The 24,215-nt window shown below is 45.7% G+C and overlaps 1 protein-coding gene across 1 annotated transcript; it reads left to right on the top strand.

Annotated features, from left to right (window-relative positions):
• Positions 1–12,958: 12,958 nt before the first annotated feature.
• LOC125623090 (T-box-containing protein TBX6L-like) lies at positions 12,959–23,874 on the top strand. The gene is made up of 8 exons (XM_048821913.2): positions 12,959–13,095; positions 14,463–14,565; positions 15,739–15,903; positions 16,575–16,721; positions 17,381–17,451; positions 18,579–18,670; positions 21,208–21,403; positions 21,845–23,874. The coding sequence occupies exons 1-8, from the start codon at positions 13,034–13,036 to the stop codon at positions 22,269–22,271; spliced, it is 1,263 nt and encodes a 420-aa protein (XP_048677870.2). The 5' UTR covers positions 12,959–13,033; the 3' UTR covers positions 22,272–23,874.
• Positions 23,875–24,215: the final 341 nt, after the last annotated feature.

Raw genomic sequence — 24,215 nt, 5'->3', positions numbered from 1 at the left:
TCTCCCTATGAAATGAATGTGTACTGGGTTTGGAGGTGATTGGATTCTTCCTTTGTTGTTGGCTTTTCCTTGTACAATGCCCAGGTGCGCTAATATGCTGGTGCTTTCCCATGCAGTGTGCAAGAAAAGCAGCACTCTGCTGTGTTGTGCTTTGTGGTTACTCTGGTGCTGTGTTGTGAAGCTGTTTTTGCTGTCATGTCCCATCCAAGCTGTAAAGTCCTTTCAAAAAGGTGTTTTTGTGGATTTGAATGGGACGGAGTGCTGAGCAGTGTCTGGGAAACACAATAGGCTGACAGGAAAACAGTGCAGCTAACATCAGGAGTCTGTGAAAACTTGAAAGAGCCTAAGGCCCCAAAATTTTGCATTTGACTCTGGACTGTAGCCTTTGAGCACAAACTCAGCCTGCCCTGTTAAGTGGCCGTTAAGTGTTTCCCTTCTTGTCTCAATGCTAACTAGCTAGTTGGAAGAAGTGAGTGCATATTATAGAGGGGATGGGAGGGGGGATATGAGTAGGGGAAAGAAGGGAAGAGCAGCTTCATTTCTCCAATTCACAAGCATAACTCTTTGGCCAGATAGCTCAATCCACAAACCTGTGAAGAGGCAAAGCCTAAGTTAATACTGTAATATACTATACTACATTTGCATGAGCCCTTTTCACCCCACGGTCCCAAAGTCCACCCCAAACTACACACAGCACCTTTTAAATACAGCCTCCTCTGGAGTGGGAACAGGGGGGTGACCAGGACACAGCACACTGCCTCACAGTTCATGGAGCTGTTACCAACAGGCTATCTCCAACCAGCGTGTTTAACCCTTTCAGCTAGTTTTGTTTTCCCAAAAGTGATTTTGCTTTTTGCGAACACTCGATGGTTTGGGGACCAATGCAATTTGTGGCTTAGCAGACCCACAAACCCCGGCCTGCTGCTGAGCCTCTCTCATGGGTCTGGGCTATGAACATCTGAACAGAATGTTTAACAAGCAACAAACCTAAGTATGACAGCTGATTTCCCGGGAAATAGCAACCAAAATTGTCCACTTAAAAAAATGCAAATACTCATCATCAAACGAAAAGTTTGCATCACCTGAGCTGTAGTAAGCAGCTGTCAAGAAGCCCTTCCTTATGCTACAGCATGAGAGGAAATTGGATTTTTTTGAACCAACATGTGGAAAGTTCTGCTCACTGGGGAGTCTTTCTGAATAATAACAATACTTTACACTTTTCTAGCACTTCATGTGGGGATCTCAAAACACTTTACTGACATCCGTTGATTTTAGCTTCACGTCCTCATGTTTGAGGAAACCAAGCCCTAGAGAGAGCCTAAGTAACTTGCCCAAGGTGAGATTGAGTCAGTGGGAACATCAGGAATAGAATCTCTCAGTCCTCACTCCCAGTTCTCTGCTCAGTCCACTAAATGTATTTCTTGCTGAAGCGTCTGCTCTGCTTAGAGAGCGATTTTTGCATTTTCTTTTTTCTCGGTCCCTTCTGAGATGTTTGAAGTCAGTGTCTAGCCAGGACACTGTTAGTTAGTTAGCTTAGATACTGAAGTGTTCATTAGTGCCATTGTTTGCTGCTCCAGACCTAAAAGGGAGTAATCCTGCCACCTCCTCTAGGGGCAAATGGATTCAGTGTGCTCTGTCTTTGCGGGCATGCTTCTCCTTGCTGGTGGGTCTGTGTGTGCATAATCAGGGCCCTGGGTATCCACCAGCAAGCTGGATCTAAATTTTATGTCAGTGTCTCTGGATTCCATAGCAATCTGGAAATTGTGTGTCTGATTCATTAGAAAAAATGTAATGGAGGATTTTAATGAATAGTCAGGATAGTAGCACGGGCTGTTTATTTTGTATTAAATTCCATTAATTCTAGGCCCTCCCCACATTTTCATTCTTCCAGAGATACATGCATGCAGCGCGAATACTAATATCAAAGGTGGCCAAGAGAGGTGTAGGCAGCTGGGTCTTTTGGCATTTGGGGAAGCATAGGAGGCAGTTTGGGATAAGCACATTAGTCCCTGCTAAAATGATTAATAGTTAAAATGCCAACTTTGCTATTCTTAGGTTTCAGAAGTAACACCCACTGAGATTAATGTATGGCAGTTCATACTGCTCTGAGCCATTGTTTCAGGCTGCTTGCAGACTCAGGAAGACCACGCTGCTTCAGTTACACACAGTTCATGTTTTTAACATTCTCTTAACAACCATGAGGGCTAGAAACAGTCTTTTTTTTAATACAAAAATGAAGGCTCATGTTCCGGCACATAACTCTGCAGCCAGTTCCACAGCCATGAAACTGTGGCATACACCGGGGCCTATATCTAAGGAACCTCTGGCTACCAAGCAGAACTGGAGATGGCAGTGACAAGGTTTAACACATGTGACTTTCAAGGCCACCTCTACCCAAAAGGATCATTACTCCTCATCTGAACGTCTATTGCATCTCAACATTCCTGACAGTAACTTGGAACCTGGCAAGCCTACTGGCACAGAAGATGTTGGGTAGGTGTTTGCGATCTAGGAGCTGCAGCTGAGAAGTGGGGGTGCAGCCCATTCAGCATCTTATAGGATCCAACCCCAACAACTGAGGCTACAGAGTTGCTGACATACTGATCTTTACTGTGACAATACCGCATGTGAGTGGTTCAAAAGAAGTCGTGAATGTGACATGTATGCATGTGGGCCAATTCAGCACAAAGTCCTGCTATGTGTTAGCTACTAAAAGGCAGAGAGAGGGTTGAAATTGTCATTGAAAACTCTTCACATGCTATGAAATTGGCCAGAAAAAGGTGGTTTTGTTAAAAGCACTGAGAGCTCATTGGAGAGACAAAAATAAATACTGGGTTTGCTCCTCCCCTTCATCCCATATCCAGTGGCATATGCCATATGCCTTCCCCTCCTCATTCCCTTCAGGATGCTGGGGGCAGCTCCTGTTTAGAGTCAGGTACAATATGATCTTTACCTACTGCTGTAAATGTGCTGGGCACAGAGCTGTACACATCACTGACTTTCACCTTTCACTTCCCCACCCCCAGCCATCCCTCTCCTTCCCCCTCATCCCTCCCACCCATCCAATTTGCCCATGAATTGTTAGAGGCCAGCCCTTCACATCTGATTTCTCAGTGAACAGCCTGAGGCACACTGGGGACAGACAGACAGAGGGTAATGTGTTAAATTCCACCTTGGCGGTGGTGAATTTCATGGGTTTTGCTGCTATTAGCCACACTTTCTAGCAATTATAACAAGTTCACTTTTCTTCCCTTTTTAAATCCTCTCTATCTCCTAGAATGGCTGAGAGCGCACTAGCTGTTAACTAGTAATTGGTAATTAATGACTCCACCTCCCCATCAATCAGCTGGGAGGAGATTAAAGGAATGGGCGTTTGCAGAAAATATGTGTTGCCAGAAATACCAATACGGTGCGTCCAGATGAAGCAGACGAGGGAGATAGTGCAATGCCTTTTATTGGTGTATGCAGTAAGTCCTGATACATTGGACAGTCTGGTGGTGCACTTGTCTGAAATCCCCAGTGTAGCTATTGCTGTACAGTTGTTGACTGAGGTCCAGCTCACCACTGGACCCTCTTTTCTCTTTCTTCTCCCATCTTGTGCAGTGATGGCATATCTCAGGCTCTCAGAGCCCAGTCAGTGACTTGGGCTCATGGGGCTTGGGCTGTGGAGCGAAAAATTGCAGTGTAGATGTTTGGGTTCATGCTGGAGTTTGGGCTCTGCGACGCTCCCCCTTCCCAAATTATCAGTGCCCAGGCTCGGGCAGTCTACACTGCAATTGTACAGCCCCACAGCCCGAGCCCCATGAGCCCAAGTCAGCTGATCTGGGCCAGCTGCAGCCATGTCTGTGGGTCTTTTATTGCAGTGTAGACATATCCTCTGGTTACGGCCCTCATATGCCTTTCTATGGCAGAAAAAGTGTCACTAGAAAAACAGGGCTGACAAGGAGGATTCAGTGGCTGCTTCCCCCTTATCAGTGGGGAGAGCAACAAGAGTCATTTTCAGTACTGTTCTGCTTGCTGCTGTGGCACTGGGGCTGGAAGAACTGAAGTCTTCAGATCTTCTTCATGTTCTTTTTAACATACAATTGAGGAGTCTCTGTTGTTCCTTGTCCCAAAGCTGCTTCTATCCAGAGCCTCAGGAGCCACAGTCAGCCTATACAGGGTGAGGGACCCACTCTTGTCATTACCTGTCTATTTGGTTTATTTTCCATGCTCTCATCACCTTTGCCTAGATTTCAGGAGATAATATGCCCTCTTCCCTATGACAGGATGAGAACAAGGGGACCACCGCTTACCAAAGAAATCAGAGCCAATGCAAGTCCCTTATCCTGAACAGCTTTGCAACATCTGTGCCTCTTAGGGCTTGTCTACACCTGCAGCACTGCAGCAGCACAGCTGGAGCTCAGGCGGGAGATCTTCACTTGTGCCGAGAGGCAGTAGCTATGTCTACATGGGACAGGGGGATTAGGTCAGTATAATTACATCACTCAGTTATACCAATAGAAGTTAGTAGTGTAGACCAAGCCTCACTCTAGGAATAGGCCCCAGATCTTGTGCCCCCCCCCCATCCATTGCCTTTACCCCAAGGTCATCCTTCCTTTTCCCAAAACCGAGTTGACTCTCCTTCCCCATAGGACCTTCTTTCCACTGCCAAACAGTAACCTCCCTTTAAAGGGCTGAGCTCCCCAATTCTAGAGATGTCCCTAGCTGTCCTGTGCAGGGGAAAAACCTGTGGTCTTCTGTTTGACATCCTCCCGCCCCCATCTTAAGGGGCAGTCAGGTAGATTGCTCCTGGTTCTTCAAGGGACCTGACCAGTAAACTAACCCTTCCCACAAAAATCCTCCTCAGGTGAAGTTTTCCCAGGCATCAGTAACCTGTCACTCTACAACTACTCAAAAAACATTCTTCTTGATCTCACTGTGCTAAGGGCTGGCACATTACCCCTTCAGGACTGGGATGCCCCAGAGTGCAGTGTGCTCCTAGCGATGGCCCACACTCCCATGAGAATAGAAATCCCCCATCAGCCTAGCACATTCTTGGGCACCTCAGCTCCAGTGTGTTAAAATTCCCCATATGTAGCAGAAACAAGAGGAAGGTTCCTGGGCTTACCAGTGCAGGAACTGGGGTCTAGGGTGGGGTTATATATTTTTATTTCCAGCCCTTAGATAAAATGAGGCAAGGAGCAACATTTTCAGTCTCAACCCACAGAAACAGAAAGACACCATTACCAGTGCTGTCCAGTTTTCAGCAATGCAAAGCACAATACGCTGGTCTTGGGCAATGGGGTAGTGATTACAGAAGTGGACTACAAATGATGCTATTTGAACCCTTTCTGGGCCAAATCCTGAGACCTTGATTCAGTGTTTACTCAGGAATCACTGGGGAATTTTGTCTGAGTGTAAGGGTCTCAGGATTTGGCCCTGTGGTAATAAGAGTTTGGATTTTCATCCCTACAGAATGTTCAAGATTTGGATCCATTCATATCATTAGTGCTGTGTTGGGGTAGAAGGACCTACCTACCACAGCCAAGTTACTGCAGATGACAATGAGTTGCAATAAAGGAGAAGAGAAAAATCCCTTTTATTAAAACCAGAGCAGGCACTGGTTACATCCTGAGATCTAGTCGTGGTGTGTGTGACTGAGATAAGTGTAAATAAACTGAGAGGAGGGGAGTGGCATACTGGGGTTCAAAGATAAGTAATCTCAGGCTCCTAACTACTATTGCTGAAGGTATCTTTTATCACGATTTAATTTATTTCTGAATTAATATTAACTATGCTAACATCCACTTTAAACAAAAGCCCAATAAAGGAATAGGCATGTTAAAAATATGTATTTCATGCGCCAAACTAAAGGTCTGGTCCTGCTGCCATTAAAGTCAGTGACAAAACTTGTGTCTATTTCAGAGGGAGAAGGATCAGACCCTAAATCAGCTACAGCAATCTAATCATGCCATTTGAAATTAATAGAAGATTGGAACACAAGAGTTTGCCAATGGAATCAGACTCTGGTCCATCAAGACGAATATCCGGCCTTGACAGTGATCAGTATTTGAGCCTCCACCCTTAGCCCCTAATATACTTAGCCAATAATGCAATGCTGTACATGGATGCAAAGAAATCCCTTTCTTGGCTGTGTGGTGGTCAGTTTATGTCCTGAAGAATGAGAATTGATTAGCCATCTCTTAGCACTTGTAAGAACAAATGTTATTGGTCACACTCTCAGGATAAACTCATTAAGGGCCAAACTTGAAGTCATTAGTTTCTACTCAGCCTTGAATTCAGTGACTGAATGAATACAAACACTGGATCTTGTATTGTCTACATTTAAAAGGTTACCCTGGTGTAGAATTGTTGTAGTCGTGTTGATCCCACGACATTAGAGAGACAAGGTGGGCGAGGTAATATCTTTTATTGGACCGACTTCTGTTAGTGAGAGACCAGCTTTCGAGCTTACACACAGCTTGTCTCTCTCACCAACAGAAGTTGGTTCAGGAAAAGATATTACCTTGCTCACATAGAGATGCAGTTAATACCAGCAAAATATTCCTTTTGCCAGTAAACTTATACTAGTTCACCAAGCAATACGCACTATACAGACAAAAGGACTTTTTTGCTAGTATAGCCGACTCCACACTTTTGCCAGCATACCTATGTCAGCAAAAAAAACCATACTCCTGACCAACAGAGGTGTGCCAGCAAAACCTTTGAGTGTAGTGAGAGCGTCAGGATTTATCACAAGAGAATACATTTCTGTTGTATCAATGGGTACAATGCAATAGAAAATTGATGTGATAAAAAAGAAAATAAATTATATTGCCGAGCCCTGTTGAAGGGACAGATATAGTCAGTAGGTAACGCTTTGGTGTTCCCTTGAATTTCTGCTGAGGTCAAATACCAATGGGGTTGAAGACCTCGACTGACAAAAGAAAAGGGATATTTCAGTAATGTGTTATGAGAGTGAAAGGTTACATCAGACAGTTATTTCAATCATCTTAGGGGAATCAGCATTTTAAAAATCATTGTCTTCCTGAATTGATACAGTCCACAGTTTCAACAGTTAAACGAAACCGAATGCAGAAATCTGTTTGGGAAATGAAAGTTTGATCAAAACCCCAAAACTGCCAGAGGGAAATCTCCTCTGTTGTCTGCAATTAAGTTATTTTTTGTAGGTACATCTTCAGCTGGCATTTTTGGTCTTGTCTCTATTTGTTTAAAAGTGTGTTAGCAGTAAATCAAGGTGCATTTCCCCTGTAGGGTTTCCTGTATGTCAAAGCCATGTTAATTCTCTTTGATTTTCTTCCCTCAGCCCCAGCCATTGCTGCAAATCCTTCCTCTCTTTGTCCCTTTGGACATCAAAGGACTGCAAGGGGACAGCCCTGGGGAGAAGCTCCTCCCTGCTCATTAGCCTTCATAAAACAGGAACTCACCTTGGCTAGCTTAGCTTGGAGTCCCATCCTAGCCCCAGTCACTCTTGACACTGGATCACAGAAGGGTGCTCGCTTTCTTTGGGAAATCAAGCCTTCTGATTTTGAACTGGACTGTTTTGGTTTTCATGATATAAGAGTTCTGGTGGATCTCTCTCCTACAGTGACTTTCACAACTTCTCTGGCTTCACAGTACATGGAAAAATGCAAGCTTTACCTGGTAGGTGACTCTTCCATGTCTTAGTGTGCAGGGTGGATCTAGAATTGTGGTAGAGGTGGGCTATAATTTTTTTTAGATGGAGGGGAAGAAGCATTACTCACTGGGTCATCAGCATTTGTGGGTAACATTGAGTTTTCTAAACCATCCCACAGGAGCAGAGGACAAACTGAGGTTATGTCTGCTCCCTGTGGACATTTGAGATCTCCTGTCACTTTTTGTAAGACTAGTAGGGATTTGCCTCAATGTCTTTGCCCAAAATTCCCCAGTCACCATTGACTTGTACAGTGTGAGCATATGCAGAGGGCTGCTGATGCTGTGTGTCCGGTTTGTGAAACACCTTGGGTTCCTTTGGGATGAAAGGCCCGATAGAAATCTAAAATATTTGTATATTATGTTGTTAAGGGGATAAAGACATTTCTGATTTAATATTACACAGTCAGCTTGGTTTTGGATTTTCTCTGCCTTCCAAGAATGAAAGCACCAGGCAGGCATATGTCATGATCTCCATAAGCTTTCATTCCCTGGGGGGCAACATGTTGTTTCTTGTATTGATTGCCAAGGATTTTTATTTACGTACTTTTTTTATTTCTGTTCATCAGTCCTTTTTAACAACACCGTGTAAAATCTCTCTAATTGTGATGTAAACAGATTGTGTGTAATGGCGGGTTAGCACTGGGAGAACAAGGGTCAGATTCTGATCTCAGTTACACTAGTGTCAATCCAGAGAGAACTCCATTCAGAGATGTAACTGGGACCCAAATGAATGTAGACCTAAGGTTCTGCACTTTGGATGAGGGCTGCAGATCATTTACCCCTTTGGTGTACGCATTTCATGTACACGTTTCGAAAGGCTAGCTATCCTCTGCTTCCCTTCCCCACCCCCACACTGTGCTGATTCATTTGGAAGAGCTTAGGTAGATATATGACTCAAATAATTTTCATCTCAACCGTAGCTGTTTTTTAAAAATCCGCATTGTAATTAATATTGGAGTATAATAGTGATTTCTGCTACATCTAGCAGGACTTTGACTTTACAGATATTGGATGTAGAATGAAGGGAATAGTCTATCTTATACCATTGTATCTAGCTAAGGGTTCCAATTTTAAAAAAATAAATTATTTTCTCATATAATTCTTTGTATCACACTGCACTAGAAATCAGAAACAGTCCTGATGACCAGTGAGAAATAAAGCCATAGCACTTATGAAACACTCAATGTGGGACTGGATAAACTGTGATGAACCTTCCACTCTCCCGAGTTTTTGCCAAAAGCATTGCAATTCCAGGAGATTGAGAGCTCTCCCACTTAATGAATGGGGTGTTTCTATTGTCATTTACAAGCCTGGGAGCCTTTTGGGGGGTCAGAATTATTGACAAGATTTCTTTCACAGATATGGTCATTGGAGAAGAAATCCTTATCCTGTGTCTTACTGGAGATTTTCAGGGCACGCAGACCCTGTCCTATACATGTCACAGGAAATCCACCACAAACCTTCCAGTAGCTCAGCACTGTGGCATGTTTAGGGGATTCACTGAAGAAGGCTGGATTACTTTCTGGCACACTTCTCTAGAATCTTCCATCCACAAATCTCAAAGCACTTTACAAATATGAACTAAGCGTCCCCCCATGAGCGAGAAAGTTTCTTTTTAAGGTTATGAGCTGAGCTGGTCCCATATGGGCCTTGCACTTGCAAGTTACTATTTGAACAGTGTGTGTTAAACCTTTCCACAAGATCGTTCCATTCCAGTATCAAGGCATGGTCAGAAGGGAAATAAATGTTTGGCTGTTTGCTGATTAGAGATGGGCAAAAACATGGTGGCTTTGGTTTTGCAAAATCAGACTGGAGGCTAGATCCTGCAAATAGCTCTGCATCAGCAGACCCCTGTGCTTGTGTGGAGCCCCACTGGGTCACTATGTGGATCCATCAGTAGAATCTATCATGATTCAGATCCAGATCCAAGCACAGACCCACCCTGTCTCTGAAACTCCTGCCCCTTTCAGGTATCTCAAGTTTGGGCACCCAAAAATTGAGACACCAAAATAATGTTTTACCTTTTAAAATCTTTGCCCCACTGCTGATTATAAATATGGCCTTGCTGCTGTTTTCTACAGTATTTCACTCATTGTGGGTTCATTCCTATGGAGCCTGATTCTGAGATCTGTATTTGGTTTTTAATTCAATAGTTATTGAGGCAAAACTCTCACTGAGTTTAATTCCCATTGACTTCACCATATGTCTTCCATGAGTAAGGACTTCCAGAATTTTTCCCAGTATCTCATTTGCTGGTCTTGAATTTGTTTACAAAAATGCTAACTGTAGAATACAGTTGGGGAAAGGAATTATTATTACCTATCATTTGTAATCTATAAATTCAATCAAATCTGTTTGCACGTATCTGTTTCTGGACAGTGGCTTGTTGAAAATCAGCCCAATTTTATTGTAATTCCTTTTGATATGTGCTCTGCACTGAACAACAAAATGCACAATCTCATTGCAGCTTTCATGTCTCTGCTAGAGGATATGAGAAAAGCCTTAGTAAGAAGATGTTAACAGGCTAATGTTAGTGAGCCAATTAGGTGTCACTTCTTAGCCAGTTCATTAATGTTGGATCAAAGCAGAAAAAGTCTAAGGGTGGAGGGCCCTTTTTTCTTTTTTTTTTAAACACCTAAAGGCCTTTGCAAACTGTCAGAATTGTTTTTAAATGGTGTTTGTATCCTAATCTTGTGGAAACAACCTGTTTAGTTTGTACTGGACTTCTTGCATGGAAAGATGTATCCTGAAAAGGGTCTGCTTTCCCTGGAAATAATTGGCTACTTTCCATGTGTATTTGTTTAAAGATGTTGCTCAGGAAAGTTGTAATGAGGTGATAAATTCCCTTGTTTCTATATAGGACCTGATGCAGGCTGAGACAATCCTCTGTTAAAATAAATGGCTGTGGATGGCTGATAATGTATCACTCTCTGTTAAGCAAAAGTGGACCTGCTTTTGTTAACCTGATAACAGCATTGCTGTTCTGAATACCTTCAAATGAAGAGTCACAGATATTTGATTAATACCAACATTATCATAAGACCATGGGCCAAACCCTGACCCTCCAGAAACCAGTGGGGTTTTGCCACTAACTTCAGTGTGGTCAGGTTTTAGACCAAGGAATGGAATTGGGCTTTGGATCCAGACTTCATCAGATAGCATTAGTGATCCTGTCTACAGTGTATTAACCTGTGTATTATATAACTTTAACATTAGCTTTAATAACATTTATAATTACTGTGATGGGGGATCACATTTCACCACAGTAGCCTTTGACATGACTAAAATGTATTTTGGTCTTATAGTGTAAAGGGGCTGAATCATGTTTTAACTGTTTCCAAACTCTGCGACAGCCTTGTACTTAGGGTTGTTACACAGTTCAGGAACAAAGTTTAAAGCACAGTTGAATTCGCTATACTCTGCAAGACCAAAACATTCCCTAACAATATTGGGCTCCATTGTGTCATTACCAGGTCCCTCAGAACAACAGGAATTAGAGTGTATGTCAGACCAGTGTGGGGAGAACATCCCCAAATGAAACAAGGTTATGGTGAAAAATTAAAATTTCATTTCATGGCAAGCAAGTGAGCTTTATTTTCCCACAGTCTACAAATACTGAGCAAAACATGCCTTCATCCAAAAACTAGCCATGAGGTGCATATAATTTAGAAGGTAAACTAGCACTTCTGCAAAGAGCAAAAAGACCTTTCACATCCCAAAGTTACTTTACGGGGGAAACCATCAGGTCCAGACATGCTCTCCCAGGTGTTTGGGCTGAAATATAGGAAGGGAAAAAGCAACCAACTTTTTGTCTCTCTGAAAATATGAGTTGTGCCATACCTTCCCAAAAGTGTTTCATGATTTGAGATCTCTATTAAAAAAATTAAAAGGGAATTACTTAGTGATCCCTTTGCTTCTTGCCTATTTGACTGCCTCTCAGTCTCTGTGAAGTCCCATATCTCTGGCTTTCTTGTCACTCACCTGAATTTAAAATTTTCTGTAAGAATAGGATCCCATCTGTGGGATAGATGCCTGCTGAGAGGTCCATATGGCTCAGGAACATAGTTAATCCCTGACTGCACTATAAAATGGAGTCATATTGCGAATGACTCCCCTGGCATGGTTGAAGTTGTATTGCACATGGGACCATTCTCCACCCTTTTAACTGACTTCCTAGCCCTAGCAAATACGTTTCAAAATGGCCTTCCATGGTCTAGCTCCGCCCTCCCTTTCTGATCTCTTGTCTATCTACCAACTTCATTCCTCAGGTTTGGCTCTTCTATCTGTCCTTTTTTCACTGTCCTCTGGGATTGCTTATGTCACTTGTGCTGCCCCGTTGATCCAGCATTCTCTCCCCTTCCCCTCCATGCCACTTAAAATCTTCCAATTTTTCGTAGTTTTCAATTTACTATCTCTCTATAAAATATTTTGTGTGACCGTGATTACATATTTCAGAGTAACAGCCGTGTTAGTCTGTATTCGCAAGAACATAAGAACACTGGTAGAGTGAAATGTACAGCATTGTGGATCCCCGTCTGAGTACTGAATAGAACAAGTAAACTTAGCATGATGTACGGCAGGGGTAGTCAATTATTTCTTGTCAAGGTCCAGATTTCTTGGTCCAAGTATTGTCAAGGTCCAGACTCTAGAGAAACATTTTTCACATGGCAATAACAATAAAGGTAAGAATAAGTAAGTAAATAAATAAATAAAAATATTTTGCATAATAGCATCTGGTGGTCTGGATTTGGCCTGCAGTTTGCCAATTGACTACCCCAATGTACGGAGCCTAAATCTCGACCAACGAGGATATTGCCCCCTGAAAAACAACTTCAACAGGCAACCTGTCTGTTTACTGAGCCAGGATAGCCAAAGGTCTTTGCAGGCAAGTTATCTCAGTGTAGCCCATTGTGACCACACACCACACAGAGACTCCACCGTTGTTAGTGGGAATAATCCAGGCATCTACAGCACTAAAAACGTAGGTTTCTACTATCGGAACTAAAGGAAAGCTCCATAAGCTGTGATATAGAAGTGGTTGAATAGTTCTGGGAGGCCAGTCACTAGGTGGAGTGGTGACGACGTACACTGGTGAGTCTACTACATCAGCATGTGAAATTCTGCAACTGGACATTTTCAGGCACTGACACGGAGAGGAACTGGTATTGATGCTGATTCCCAAAGCTGTGTCTCCTGAAGCATTATGGTGCTATTTCATGTTGACTTTCCTCCTCACTGTCTGAGGTATCCTCTTTACTCTCTCCTGGTAGATGTGAAAGCTCAGTGTGAGGCACTTCCTTCCTCCAGCCTGGAGTCTTACCCTCAGAGCTCCATTGTGGTTACCCTAGAAGACATGGACCTCTGGGTGCAGTTTCATCAAGTAGGAACTGAGATGATCATCACCAAGTCTGGCAGGTAAGGAAGGCCAGAAAGCAGCATATGCCCTCTCCCTGCAAACTGCATTCCAGAGCTTTTCTACGATGTCACTTTTGGAAAGGCCACTCTTCGGTTGCTTTTTAAGCCGATTATATTGTTACCCTTCTCCTTCCCTTTCCCAGTTCCTTGCAGAACAAGTGCAGCATCAGGGTTTACTGAAGGCTCATAAACTCTGAATTAGGAATATCATCCAGGTCACTGAGCATCTGGTGCCAGTGGTTAATTTTTTAATGAAAGAGGTGCTGGGGCTCAAGCAATTTTTTATTTTTATAACTGATGCGACAAGCCCAGAGATGCCAGGGGTATGAACTGCCAAGCCTAGAGGTGCCAGGGCTCAGCCCTGAAAAACGGCCTGGTGCCCTGAAAAACCCCTTTCGGTAGCTCCTGTAGGTAGCAGTTTCAGCGTTCCCTCCCCGTTGCTGTGAAACTGGCGCACAAGGATTGCGTATTAGATCCCACTTGCCTCATGAGCACATATTGATGCTGCATTGCAGGCAAATCATTTGAATATAATAGACAAAAATCAAATCTGGGGCTCGTTGATAGACTAAAGATTTGGGATGTTCTTGATGGCCAGCTTGGGGACTTGGCACTCAAGATGGACACTGCAAAGGAAGATGAGAGCTGAATGTATGGCATTCGTTCTGTGTCTGTGAACAAGAACAAGGCAAGGAAAAGACAGGATCTGGGGCCCGGGCTGCTCTTAAATTGAAATCCTGCATGCCCTGGAGTGCATGATACATTCTGGAGCTTACAGCTAGAGTATGTGGAATTTTAATTCATTGTGCAAGGAGAAGCCAGCAGAGAGGGTGCCAGAGCCTCTGAGACCTGACACAGGATCTTCAGTGGGTAGGGAGAGCTGGGAGACAAGTCCTTACAGCCTAGGGGCTAAAGACTCTTTCAGGGTCACAAAGAGGAATGGAGGTGGTGGGGACTTGCTAGGAGAGAGCTAGATAGATTTTAAATGGGTGCCACATACACAGAACTGTTTCTAAGCTGTTTTCCATCTCTGCTACAGTTGCACCAGGACTAGAAACAGTGTAAGCCTGAAACCTGGGCTACACTAACTTGTTCTTAAATTTCCCACTGCTACATTATGGGGGTTGTAACAGTAGGAGCACTAGAAAAGACAGGCCGCCTGCAACTGCTGGCCTTTTAACCACTGTGTCATCTAGACCTGCTCGGAGCTGGATTAGACAATAGGCTGGTAAAAATGCTCACAGCTCCACTAGTGCTGTTCTCACCAGCAGTTTACCTGACAGAGAGCAACCAAGACCTAATACCTGACTGGGCCATTAAAGGAAACCCAAATAGTTTTTATAATGTCGAATTTATTTCTTCTTCAGACGAATGTTTCCGCAGTGCAAAGTCAAAGTCACTGGCTTGATCCCTTATGCTAAGTACCTCATGCTGGTGGATTTTGTGCCGATGGACAACTTCAGGTACAAGGTAAATACTTTTAAAAAGTTATTCTGTCTGCTCTTTCTGCTTAGTGAAATCAACCCCTCTGCAGTGTAAAGCCTAGGCACCACTGAAGCCATCATACATCTTAAATGGGGCTTGTGTCCTGTCCCCCTGCACAGGACAAATCCATCTGTATGCTCCAAGCACTAGTTGCTCACCAGCCCGGGTTAGGAATAAATGACCCACAGAGCACTGCACATTAGATGGTCTCTGGAGGATTTATGCTTCTCTTTGAATCAGCCACCATTTGCCAGCACTGCAGCTAGATTCAGCTAGCTGCTAGAAAAATAACCTTTTTTTTAAATTTGTAAACTCTGCAAATTTCATTTTGAATCACAGACACAATAACCATGCAGCTGTTAGTTACTTAATGTTTGCAAAGTGCTTTGAAGGTAGGAGACAGAGAGCGAGCAACTGGGGCCTGAACTTGGACACTGACATGGGAGCATTATATAGTGCCTCTGTGACAGCAGTCAGTCACGCTCCAGTGTCAGAGATCTCCACAGCAGTGGTCCCCAAACTGTGGGGTGCACCCCCATAGGAGGCATATTCCAGCAACATTCAGCGGGGTACACGGCGAGGCCCATGCCCAACCCCCATGGGGGGCAGGGAGGGAGTGCCACCAAGCCCCACTCCGCCCCAGCCCAGCTTTGGCCCCAGCCGCGGCTCTGTTCAGGCCCCACCTGCAGCTGTAGCTCCGCTCCGCCCCCAGCCTAGCCCTCATTCCCTCTCTGCCCCCAGGCCAGCTCTTCCCTCGTCTCCAGTTCATAGAATCATAGAATATGCGGGTTGGAAGGGACCTCAGGAGGTCATCTAGTCCAACCCCCTGCTCAAAGCAGGACCAATCCCCAATTTTTGCCCCAGATCCCTAAATGGCCCCCTCAAGGATTGAACTCACAACCCTGGGTTTAGCAGGCCAACGCTCAAACCACTGAGCTATCCCACCCACCCCCAGCTCTGCCTTCAGCCCAAGTTCCTCTGCTGAGGAAGCCTTGGCTGTGCAATAATGGAGGCGAGATGCAGACAGACTCCATTACTGGTGGGGGGGGCATGACAGGAAAAGTTTGGACACCGCTGCTCCGCAGCCTTAAGCATTGAAGCAAAGGCGCTGGAGTCATGGTTGCTTTGATACGGAATTTCCTGCTTTGCCTTCCCCAGTGGAATAAGGATCAGTGGGAAGTCGCTGGAAAAGCAGAGCCACAGCTCCCCTGCCGTACATACATCCATCCAGACTCTCCAGCTCCCGGCAGCCACTGGATGAAAGAACCTGTCTCCTTCCAAAAGCTGAAGCTCACCAACAATACCCTGGATCAACATGGACACGTAAGATGGGAGCTGGGTTTGTCTCTGCTCCCTGGAACTTGTTATCTCGGCATTTGCGGGAAGGGGGATTCGGTTCCAAATAGAATGTCGGTGTCATGAGAGATTACGTGATTTGGAAACTTACATGAAAACTCCCTTTGCACACATGGGAAATGGGCAGTATGACATCTCTGTGGGAGGGTTTGTGCTGCAGGGCCAGGGTATCTGTAGGCAGTACAGATTCTTCAGCCTACTGACTGTAGCCCCATAGGTTTGGTGGCTCTTGATGACTCAAAGCATTGACTCAGGATATGGTAGCAGGTCAAGTGGAGGAAGGCTAAAACTTCTTTCCTTCCACACTCTGTTACCCCCACTGCAAGGCCACGAGGTTTATTGCCCTAGTCATGCAACTAGAAGATGGAGGCACCCTACTCAGAATGTGCAATATTCCCCCTTTCACCAGCTTCCAGAGATGGGCTCGGTTTATGCTGCCACATGCTGGAATATCCGAGGAGACCCCAGTTCCTGGGTTCCCTCAGAAAACATCCATGACTAAAGACCGATGGAGCTTGAATGATCACAGAGAAGACTTGGTCACTGTTGAGGGGTGGTTGGCAACTACAGAATATGGTAATAGCGAGCCTACTGAGCCAAGCTGCAAATGGAATTCTTCCTCTCTCCCTCTCCACCAGATCATCCTTCACTCCATGCACCGCTACAAGCCTCGCTTCCACATTGTTCAGGCAGACGACCTGTTCAGTGCCCGCTGGAGCATCTTCCAGATGTTCAGCTTCCCTGAGACTGTCTTCACCTCTGTCACTGCCTACCAAAATGAACAGGTAGAGTGTAGCAGACCAGCCTTCCGCTCCCTCGGAAATACCCTGTCCCTAACACCAGAACCTGCTCCCAAGCGAAAAGATCCTCCATTGCCCTTTGTGGCCCATAAGTACCCCTGTCACCCCTTGTCACCTGTGCACCTCCTGTAGAGAAATCTCTATCAGCTGGAGATGGAGGGACATTTCTCCAGCAATTTGAGTACAGTATTGCATGGATCTCTAGCGCTGGTGTTTTAGTACTTTGCAGACTCTGAATTTATTGTATCTGACGACTTAAAGTGGGGCCTTTATTGCTGCTTAAATTGAATTTGAAATTGAAATTAAATTTTAAATTAATGTGGAGAGAAAAGATAAACCAGTGGGCAGGCACTCATCTGGCACCTGGGAGATCCAGATTCAGTTGCCTGCTCTGCCACAGACCTCCTGTGTGAACTTGCCCAAGTCACTTATTCTCTCCACACTTGAGTTCCCCTTCTGTAAAGCAGGTTGTTGTGAGGATAAATACAGGAAAGCTGCGAGGCACTCAGATGGAGACCACAGGATAGATATTTATCCATAGAGCAGCTGTTAGTGCCAGCGATCTTGCTTCAGAGTGGTACAAAACAAACATGGCACCATGGGCAGCTGCGCATTCTAATACTGGATCTCATGTCTACTTGTAGATCACAAAACTCAAGATTGACAACAACCCATTTGCTAAGGGATTCCGGGAACATGGGAAGAACACTCGAAGGTAGACACTCTCCTGACCGAATAGAGCAGTGTGTCTCAAACTTTTGTATTGGTGACCCCTTTCACAGAAGCAAGCCTCTAAGTGAGACCCACCCCCTTATAAATTAAAAACATTTTTTTAAAATATTTAACACTGTTATAAATGGTGGAGGTGAAGCAGGGTTTGGGGTGGAGGCTGACAGCTTGCGACCCCCCCATGTAATAACCCCGTAACCCCCAGTTTGAGAACACTTGAAATAGAGGATCAGCTGTAGATCACTGCCCCTGTTTGGTGTCAGCTTAACTCTAAGATATAGGTTCCTCCCATCCTCCTCCTTCCCCCCAGTTACTGTGAAGAGAAAGTTGGATGCCACCTCCAGGGAGGACTTCTGTCAGGCCTGAGGGCAGTGCTTGAGATAACAGGAAAACTTAAGAGCAAATGAAAGCAGATAGAAGAAAGGAGTGAAACTATGGATGTTTAGAATCGAAACTTTTCATGAAAATATTTACAATTTTTTTTTCATGCCTGGAGAATGCCTTGAGTTTTGGAGAAATGGTCAAAACTGATTTTCATCCAAAGAATATTTTGAAAATTTCAAGATTGTTTTTCACCGAATAGGACCATTTTTGAGTTAAATTGGGTCCACGTTCCCTCAGAAATGATCCCACTTTCAAACAAAAGCCCCACAACATTTTATGATATGTATGTATGATGTTGGACCGTTTTCACAAAATCACTGTTCAGACCTCCAACGCTGAGGTTTTCCAGTGTCACGGAGCATTTTGTAAAACTCATAATCCATTCACTGATTAGTCCTAGTGCCTGAATCCTGGTGGGGTAATTCAGTCTTTCTCCCTGATCCCTATTCTCTAGTGGCAGCCAGCATGACTAATTGCACCTCATTGGACACATACATTCCCAAGAAGTCAACACCACTGTTGTGTTGGTGCACTGCCAGCCAATGTGCAGCTTCAAAAACATGGGAGACGTCAACCACTACCCTCTCTTTTTGCAGATGTTGACGGGTACTTGGCCTTTCTGCTTCCCCCAGCATAATAGGGTTTTGTGTCTGCTCCAGAGTCCCCAGCACAGGGACCTGGGTAGGAAGGTTGCGTATGAACTGCCTCCAGACATTGTTCTTTTTGCAGGGAAGGGCGAGCCAAAGGCCAGAAACTTAGTCCAGCCAAAGCCCAGAAGAGGAAGCAGCCAGAAGAAACAGAATCTGGTGCTGAGGAATCTGGTAATATTGGCAACAACAAGCCTGAGGGGGTGCTCACCATCAGGGACCATGCCAAGGGGAGGAAAAGAGGCATTAACACAGCTCTGCTAAAGCTTCTTTCTGCACAGGGCCATGTTTGCCAGCAGGCCTGTGAATCCTGGGCCTCAAGGGCAGGGATTTTAGAGGACACTGCAGGTCTTTTTGAGTAGAAAAGAAACGGAATGTTAACTCTCACACCTTAATTCATGAGCAAAGGGGCAGGAATATGTGGTAGTTGGGGGTATAGCCTGAAGGAGTAAGGGTCAAGTACATGGTGGCAGCTGGGATGTGGGGTCCTGGGCATCAAGGGAGAACAGGCAGAGCAGCATGGTAGGTGAGGAATGAGGCAGGTGGATGGGTGGTGGAGGCAGGAGCAGCAAAGGGGACCTCAGAAAAGCTACTGTCCAATCTCTGGACAGTAGAGGTTGCAGCATTGCCAGTGGGTGTAAGGAGGAGCTGCAGCTATGTGCTGGCCAGGCACAGTGGAAGGGCAGCACGCTGACTGGTGACAGGGATGGAGAGCCAACTACATTGGCTTTTTGATCTAAGCAATTTCTGACGTGCCACTACAGGGTTCAGACTCAGGATAGGGACATAAAATTGTAGTCTGTTGGGCTGATCTGGCTCTTCATTAACTGCCACAAAATGGGGCAGGGGTGTGAAGCAGGAAGACCGGACCCCCATTCGAAGGAGGAATCTTTGTACTCATGTGGGAAAGAACTGGAGCATCTAGCATACAGCACGGGGAGTTCCTGTTAGGATTCATATGCTGCTGTTTATAGGTTGCTTTTCAGAGAGAAATATGTAAGAAAACATTTGTAATACACAATAACTACCTTCTTCCACTCCAGTCAGTTGCAGAAGAGTCTCCCAGGGGATGTGGAGAAAGCCCCATTGCTGGAAACCTTTACAGTTAGACTGGACAATGGACTAGAAAATCTCCTGTAGGGAACAACCTGGCATTGACAGGAGATGGACAGTGTCACAGGGTGACACTGGCCTTGCAAGAGGCCAGTGCACCTGTGACTGGTCAACTGACTCCCAGTTGGGCTTAAAAGAGGGCAGCTGGGTCCTGAAGTGAGGAGATTGGTGGTTGAGAGCTGTCCGAGACCTGGAGAGCACAGTCAGACACAGGAGGGACGGGTGAGAGCTGCCTGAGGCTTAGACAGAGACAGGGAGCACTGGCAAGAGTTGCTTGGGCCAGAGCTAGAGGAGCCCTGTGAGAGAGAGCTGAGTTGTGAGGAGAACTGGAGCAGAACTGCTGGGAACCCCTGACCAGTGGAAGGCTTGGACAGTGACCCCTACACAAAAGGGGAAGCTCCAGCTTGGTCAGGGAAGGCCAAACCCGGGACGTGCCCTGAGCAAGCATAGGACTCATAGGCAAGGAGGCTTGGGGAGTGGGAATGCTGCAGGGAGCCCTTGATATGAGGACATCCATAACAAGGGGTTGGTCCTGGAGAGACCTTTTCTAAACAGGAGAAGGAGAGTGGAACGCTGTGAGGAGCTTGCTCGCAGGAGACCTGACTTGGGGCTGTGATAGATGCAGGCATCTGGTTGCTCTCAGGCGGATGACCTGGAGAGCGGTGCCCTGTGGCAGGGGCAAAAGGAAATGGGCACACAATGCTGCTGTTGACTCTGGGTGAGGGACCTGGAGATGTGTTTCCTGAAGAGAGGAATGGGAAAATGGTTCCACCTTTATATCTTTACTGTGGGTTTGCTGAGAATAGTCTTACTGCAAGGTTTGGGGGGAACTAGTGCACTGGTGTACAGGAATAAATTATGCACGGAAGCAGACTTTGAACTGGGCTCTGAGGGTCTGTGTTCTTTTCATGGGCAAACAGAAGGAGAAACTGAGGCAGTTGTGCGTGTTGTGCTGCAGCCAGCCTCAGGAGGGCTTCCAGAGCAAGGGTCTTCCTATGACAGACACATTGGCTTAAAACAGGGATGCTCGAAATGTTCATAGTGTGGACCATATTGCAGAGATTGTCTGGTAAACCCCTCCCCTCCCACTTATGATTGCACAAGCCGCTTCCCTTCCCACTGATGATCTAATAACACTGCTATGGCAGCTACAGCTGTGGGAAGAGGGATATTAGGGATATATAGAGGGTCTTTGTAGCCGCCTTTTAGTGCAGTTTAGAGAGGCGGAGGAGCCAGCCAGCCAGCACCATGTGACCAGCAACAGCTTGGGAGGCTCTAACCCCTTATGGGTCTTTTCAATCTCTGATTTCCAGCTGAATCCCTACTCTGCCTGTAACGGTCTCCAGAATCTCACACTGAGAATGAGAGAGAGATTAGAAAAACACTCGCCCTTTGTTTCTGATTAATGGAACATAGGAAGATTCCTCCTAATTATTAGACATTTTAGACTATTTACAAACGCCTTAACCCTCCGACCTCCCGTTTTGTCTGGGGGACCTCCACCAGCATCTAACTGCAAACCCACCATTACTGAGCTCTGGTTTCTCTCTTCCCCCTCTCTCCTTTTTTCTCTTTTTCTTTCCCCTGTTGTGAGTCAGATTTTGTGAAGGATGAGAATGTGGAGGTGAAGGAAGAGAGTAATTCCATTCCTGTCAGCAGCGGGTATCCCTTCTGGGTCTCAGAGCAGAATGGCAGCCACTCAATCCCTGCAGCATCACCAGCTCCAGCAGACCAAAGAGAGGCAACTGCCAGAGAGCAGCAAGTGCCAACACCTTCCTCCTACCAGACATACAGGTGAATCTCACCCCCCAGCTGTTTATCTGTAGTGGGCAGGGTCTGGGTCTGGGTCTGGGTCCGGGTCCTCCCCATACTTACTGGAAAGGACTGGCTTGTCCCTTTTGCAGCCTGACTCCTTATGGGATATTTATCCATGAGAGAGACCCAGTGCTTCCTGATAGAGAGAGGTAGGGGCAGAGTGACAGGAAGAGGGCACAGGGATGGAGGTAGGTAGATAAGCAGGAGGGCAAATACAGAAACAGGTAAGTTTAATAAATGCACTTGTTTCAGAAGGATAGCTGATGTTTAAAACTTAATGGGGAGGCAGCTGCCCCATGTTGTTGGCTTCCCCCACTTCCCTGGATCAAGCTTTGAACCGCAAACAGTATTGGTTAATTCAAGAATGTTACGCCGGGGTAGGTTTGACTCATTCCTCTTCTCTCTACCTTCTGGGCTCAGGTTCCACGACAATGGGGATACACAGCAGGCGCCCGCTCGTGACATCCTCGCTTTAAATGAATTCCGGGCCAGATCCCACCGAGTGGATATAGCTACGGTGCCCGAGCAAGATGCCAAACAGCTGTCAGAAGGTTTCACCAACCTGCCTACACTCCCCCCTCCACTACCCACTCCACAGGACTATACTGGGATGGTCAACATGGCTGTAGACTCTGCTGGGAAACCAGGGGCCCGAGGTCCAATGTACAATCCATATGGCACCGAGCAAGGCCTAGGCCAATGGATGGTACCTTCCCACAGCCAGTACAGGGCAATGAGCTATTCTCCCTTCTCCACAGATTATAATACTCAAGGGGCTTCGGGGCATGCCCATGGGAGCATGGCAGACTGGAGCCAGTACCCGTTGTTCCCCTATGCCTGCTGGTGAAGGGGAGGATTCTTCCCAATGAAAGAACTCAAAGAACATTGTAAGGAAAACCACTTTAAAATTTGCTCTGGGATTGTCACCTTGTGGCCCTGCCTACAGTAAGCAAAGAGGTGTTGCAACAAATCGTAGGCTGGGACACGTTTAATCTCGCAGCATCCGTTCAACAACTTGTGCCCCCACTCAACAGCCATCCCAGATGTTTTTCAAGTGCTGGTTGTACTGGTTGGTTGCAACTCCTGCATTAGTTCGGGTCTGTCTGAATCAATGTATTCTACAATGCTGTCTCCAAAGTGTGGATGGGAAGTCACAAGCATTGCAGCTGCACTGGTTCAGCCAGCTTCCTAACTCTCTCCTACAATGCATTTGTATCTTGCGTTTGGAAATTACCCAAAAGCCCCTGCTCCCAGAAGAATGCTAGCCAGGGGACAGGGGACATATGCCTAAGGTGTCACAGAATGTACCACAGGTGGACTCACCAAAACAGTTCAGCCATAAGCATAGTGGCTGTGTGGATGCAGACGTCATTGCAAGGACATGCCAGACAACCAACCTGTCAATGTCCCTGCAGTGGTTTCTTCACTCAGTGTGGACAACCCCATTAACTAACCGTAGAAAGGACAGCCACAGTCATGGCCCTTTCCCTAACGCTACGTAATGGAGAAGATGCAGCAATGCGTGTGCCCCTGAAGCAGAGCTGGAAGGGTCACACAGGCAGATCCGAGTTCATTGCACACAAGAGAACAACTGCGAGTGTCTGTGTTTGTCTCCATGTGTCGTTACAACAGCTCCCTTAGCCTTACTCAGTTTGCACCTGTTAACCTGATGTTTTCTCGTCGTCCTTTTTGTTGCTATTTTCAGTTGAGCTGTTGGCGTTTGGGAGGTGCCGTGGGAATTTTTGGAAGGGTCTGATATTGACCGAAACAGGGCCATGTATGCCAGAGCTCGCTCTGTTACGCTGACCTCTCTCTTGAGGGAAGGTGTTTTTCACTGTAAATCTCAAATGTCCCCCACCTTTGCTTCTCCCACAGCTCCAGAGAAGTGGCCTGTTCACTTGTAGTTACTGTCCTACTCCCAGTAATCTGTGAAATGGTCCTGATGAGGCACAAGCTTTAATCACGCTGGCTCTTCTGGTTGGACATTTGCTTTTAGAAAAAATGTTCCAAATATAAGTTGCCTCATGCGTTTATTGTTCTGAACAGTCAGTGCCCGGCTACGGTTTCCACACTCTCCAACTATGCCATTGTGCTGCTGCTGTTTTGGAACCCCCTCTAGGAATGTACTCAGTGCAGTCGGGCAGGAGAGCAGCTGCCCTCCCTTACCTATGTGGTCCCTTCCTCTGGAAGAGCTATTCCATTACATTAGCCGCTGTAAATGGCTCGTCGCTTTGGAATTAAGGTCCTTGCATTTTACTCTGGTTTTTATTTTCTTATTTCGTTGAGTGGAGCAGCATCCCGGTGGGCCCCAGTGCAGAACCACAACTGGATAGGAGTCCCATTTGGGAGGGGCTCTCTCTTTTTCCTGTGGTGATAAACATGATTCTAGACTGACTGACATTATTTAAGACAATGTTTTCTTGTAACACTTTAAATAAACTACAGTTTAGTATGTATCGGTCAGTGGGGAGTTGGGGTGTGTCATTTGGAGTGGGTACTGGATTTCACAAAGTTGAATGGGTAAGCGTGGGGTGTGTGTGAGAGAGAGAGAGAGATGGAGCGGAGTGTTACTTGTGAGCGGGTGTGTCTCAGTCTGTGTCAGGGGTTTGTATGTTTCCTTTAAGGTGTGGATGTGTTGGTGTGTGTGGTGTGTGTCATTGTCAGTGTGTGGGGGAGTCAGCATTGCGTGTCTGTAGTGTGGGGGTGTCAGGTTGTGTTTATTGCCATATTATTAAAATTACTTTGAAAAAGTAACTATTGCAAATTACTGATAACTTAATCCATTAAACCC

The sequence above is a fragment of the Caretta caretta genome, chromosome 15 (genome assembly GCF_965140235.1).
Source record: "Caretta caretta isolate rCarCar2 chromosome 15, rCarCar1.hap1, whole genome shotgun sequence".
Lineage (NCBI taxonomy): Eukaryota > Metazoa > Chordata > Testudines > Cheloniidae > Caretta > Caretta caretta.
This window is presented reverse-complemented; position numbering and strand designations above follow the sequence as displayed.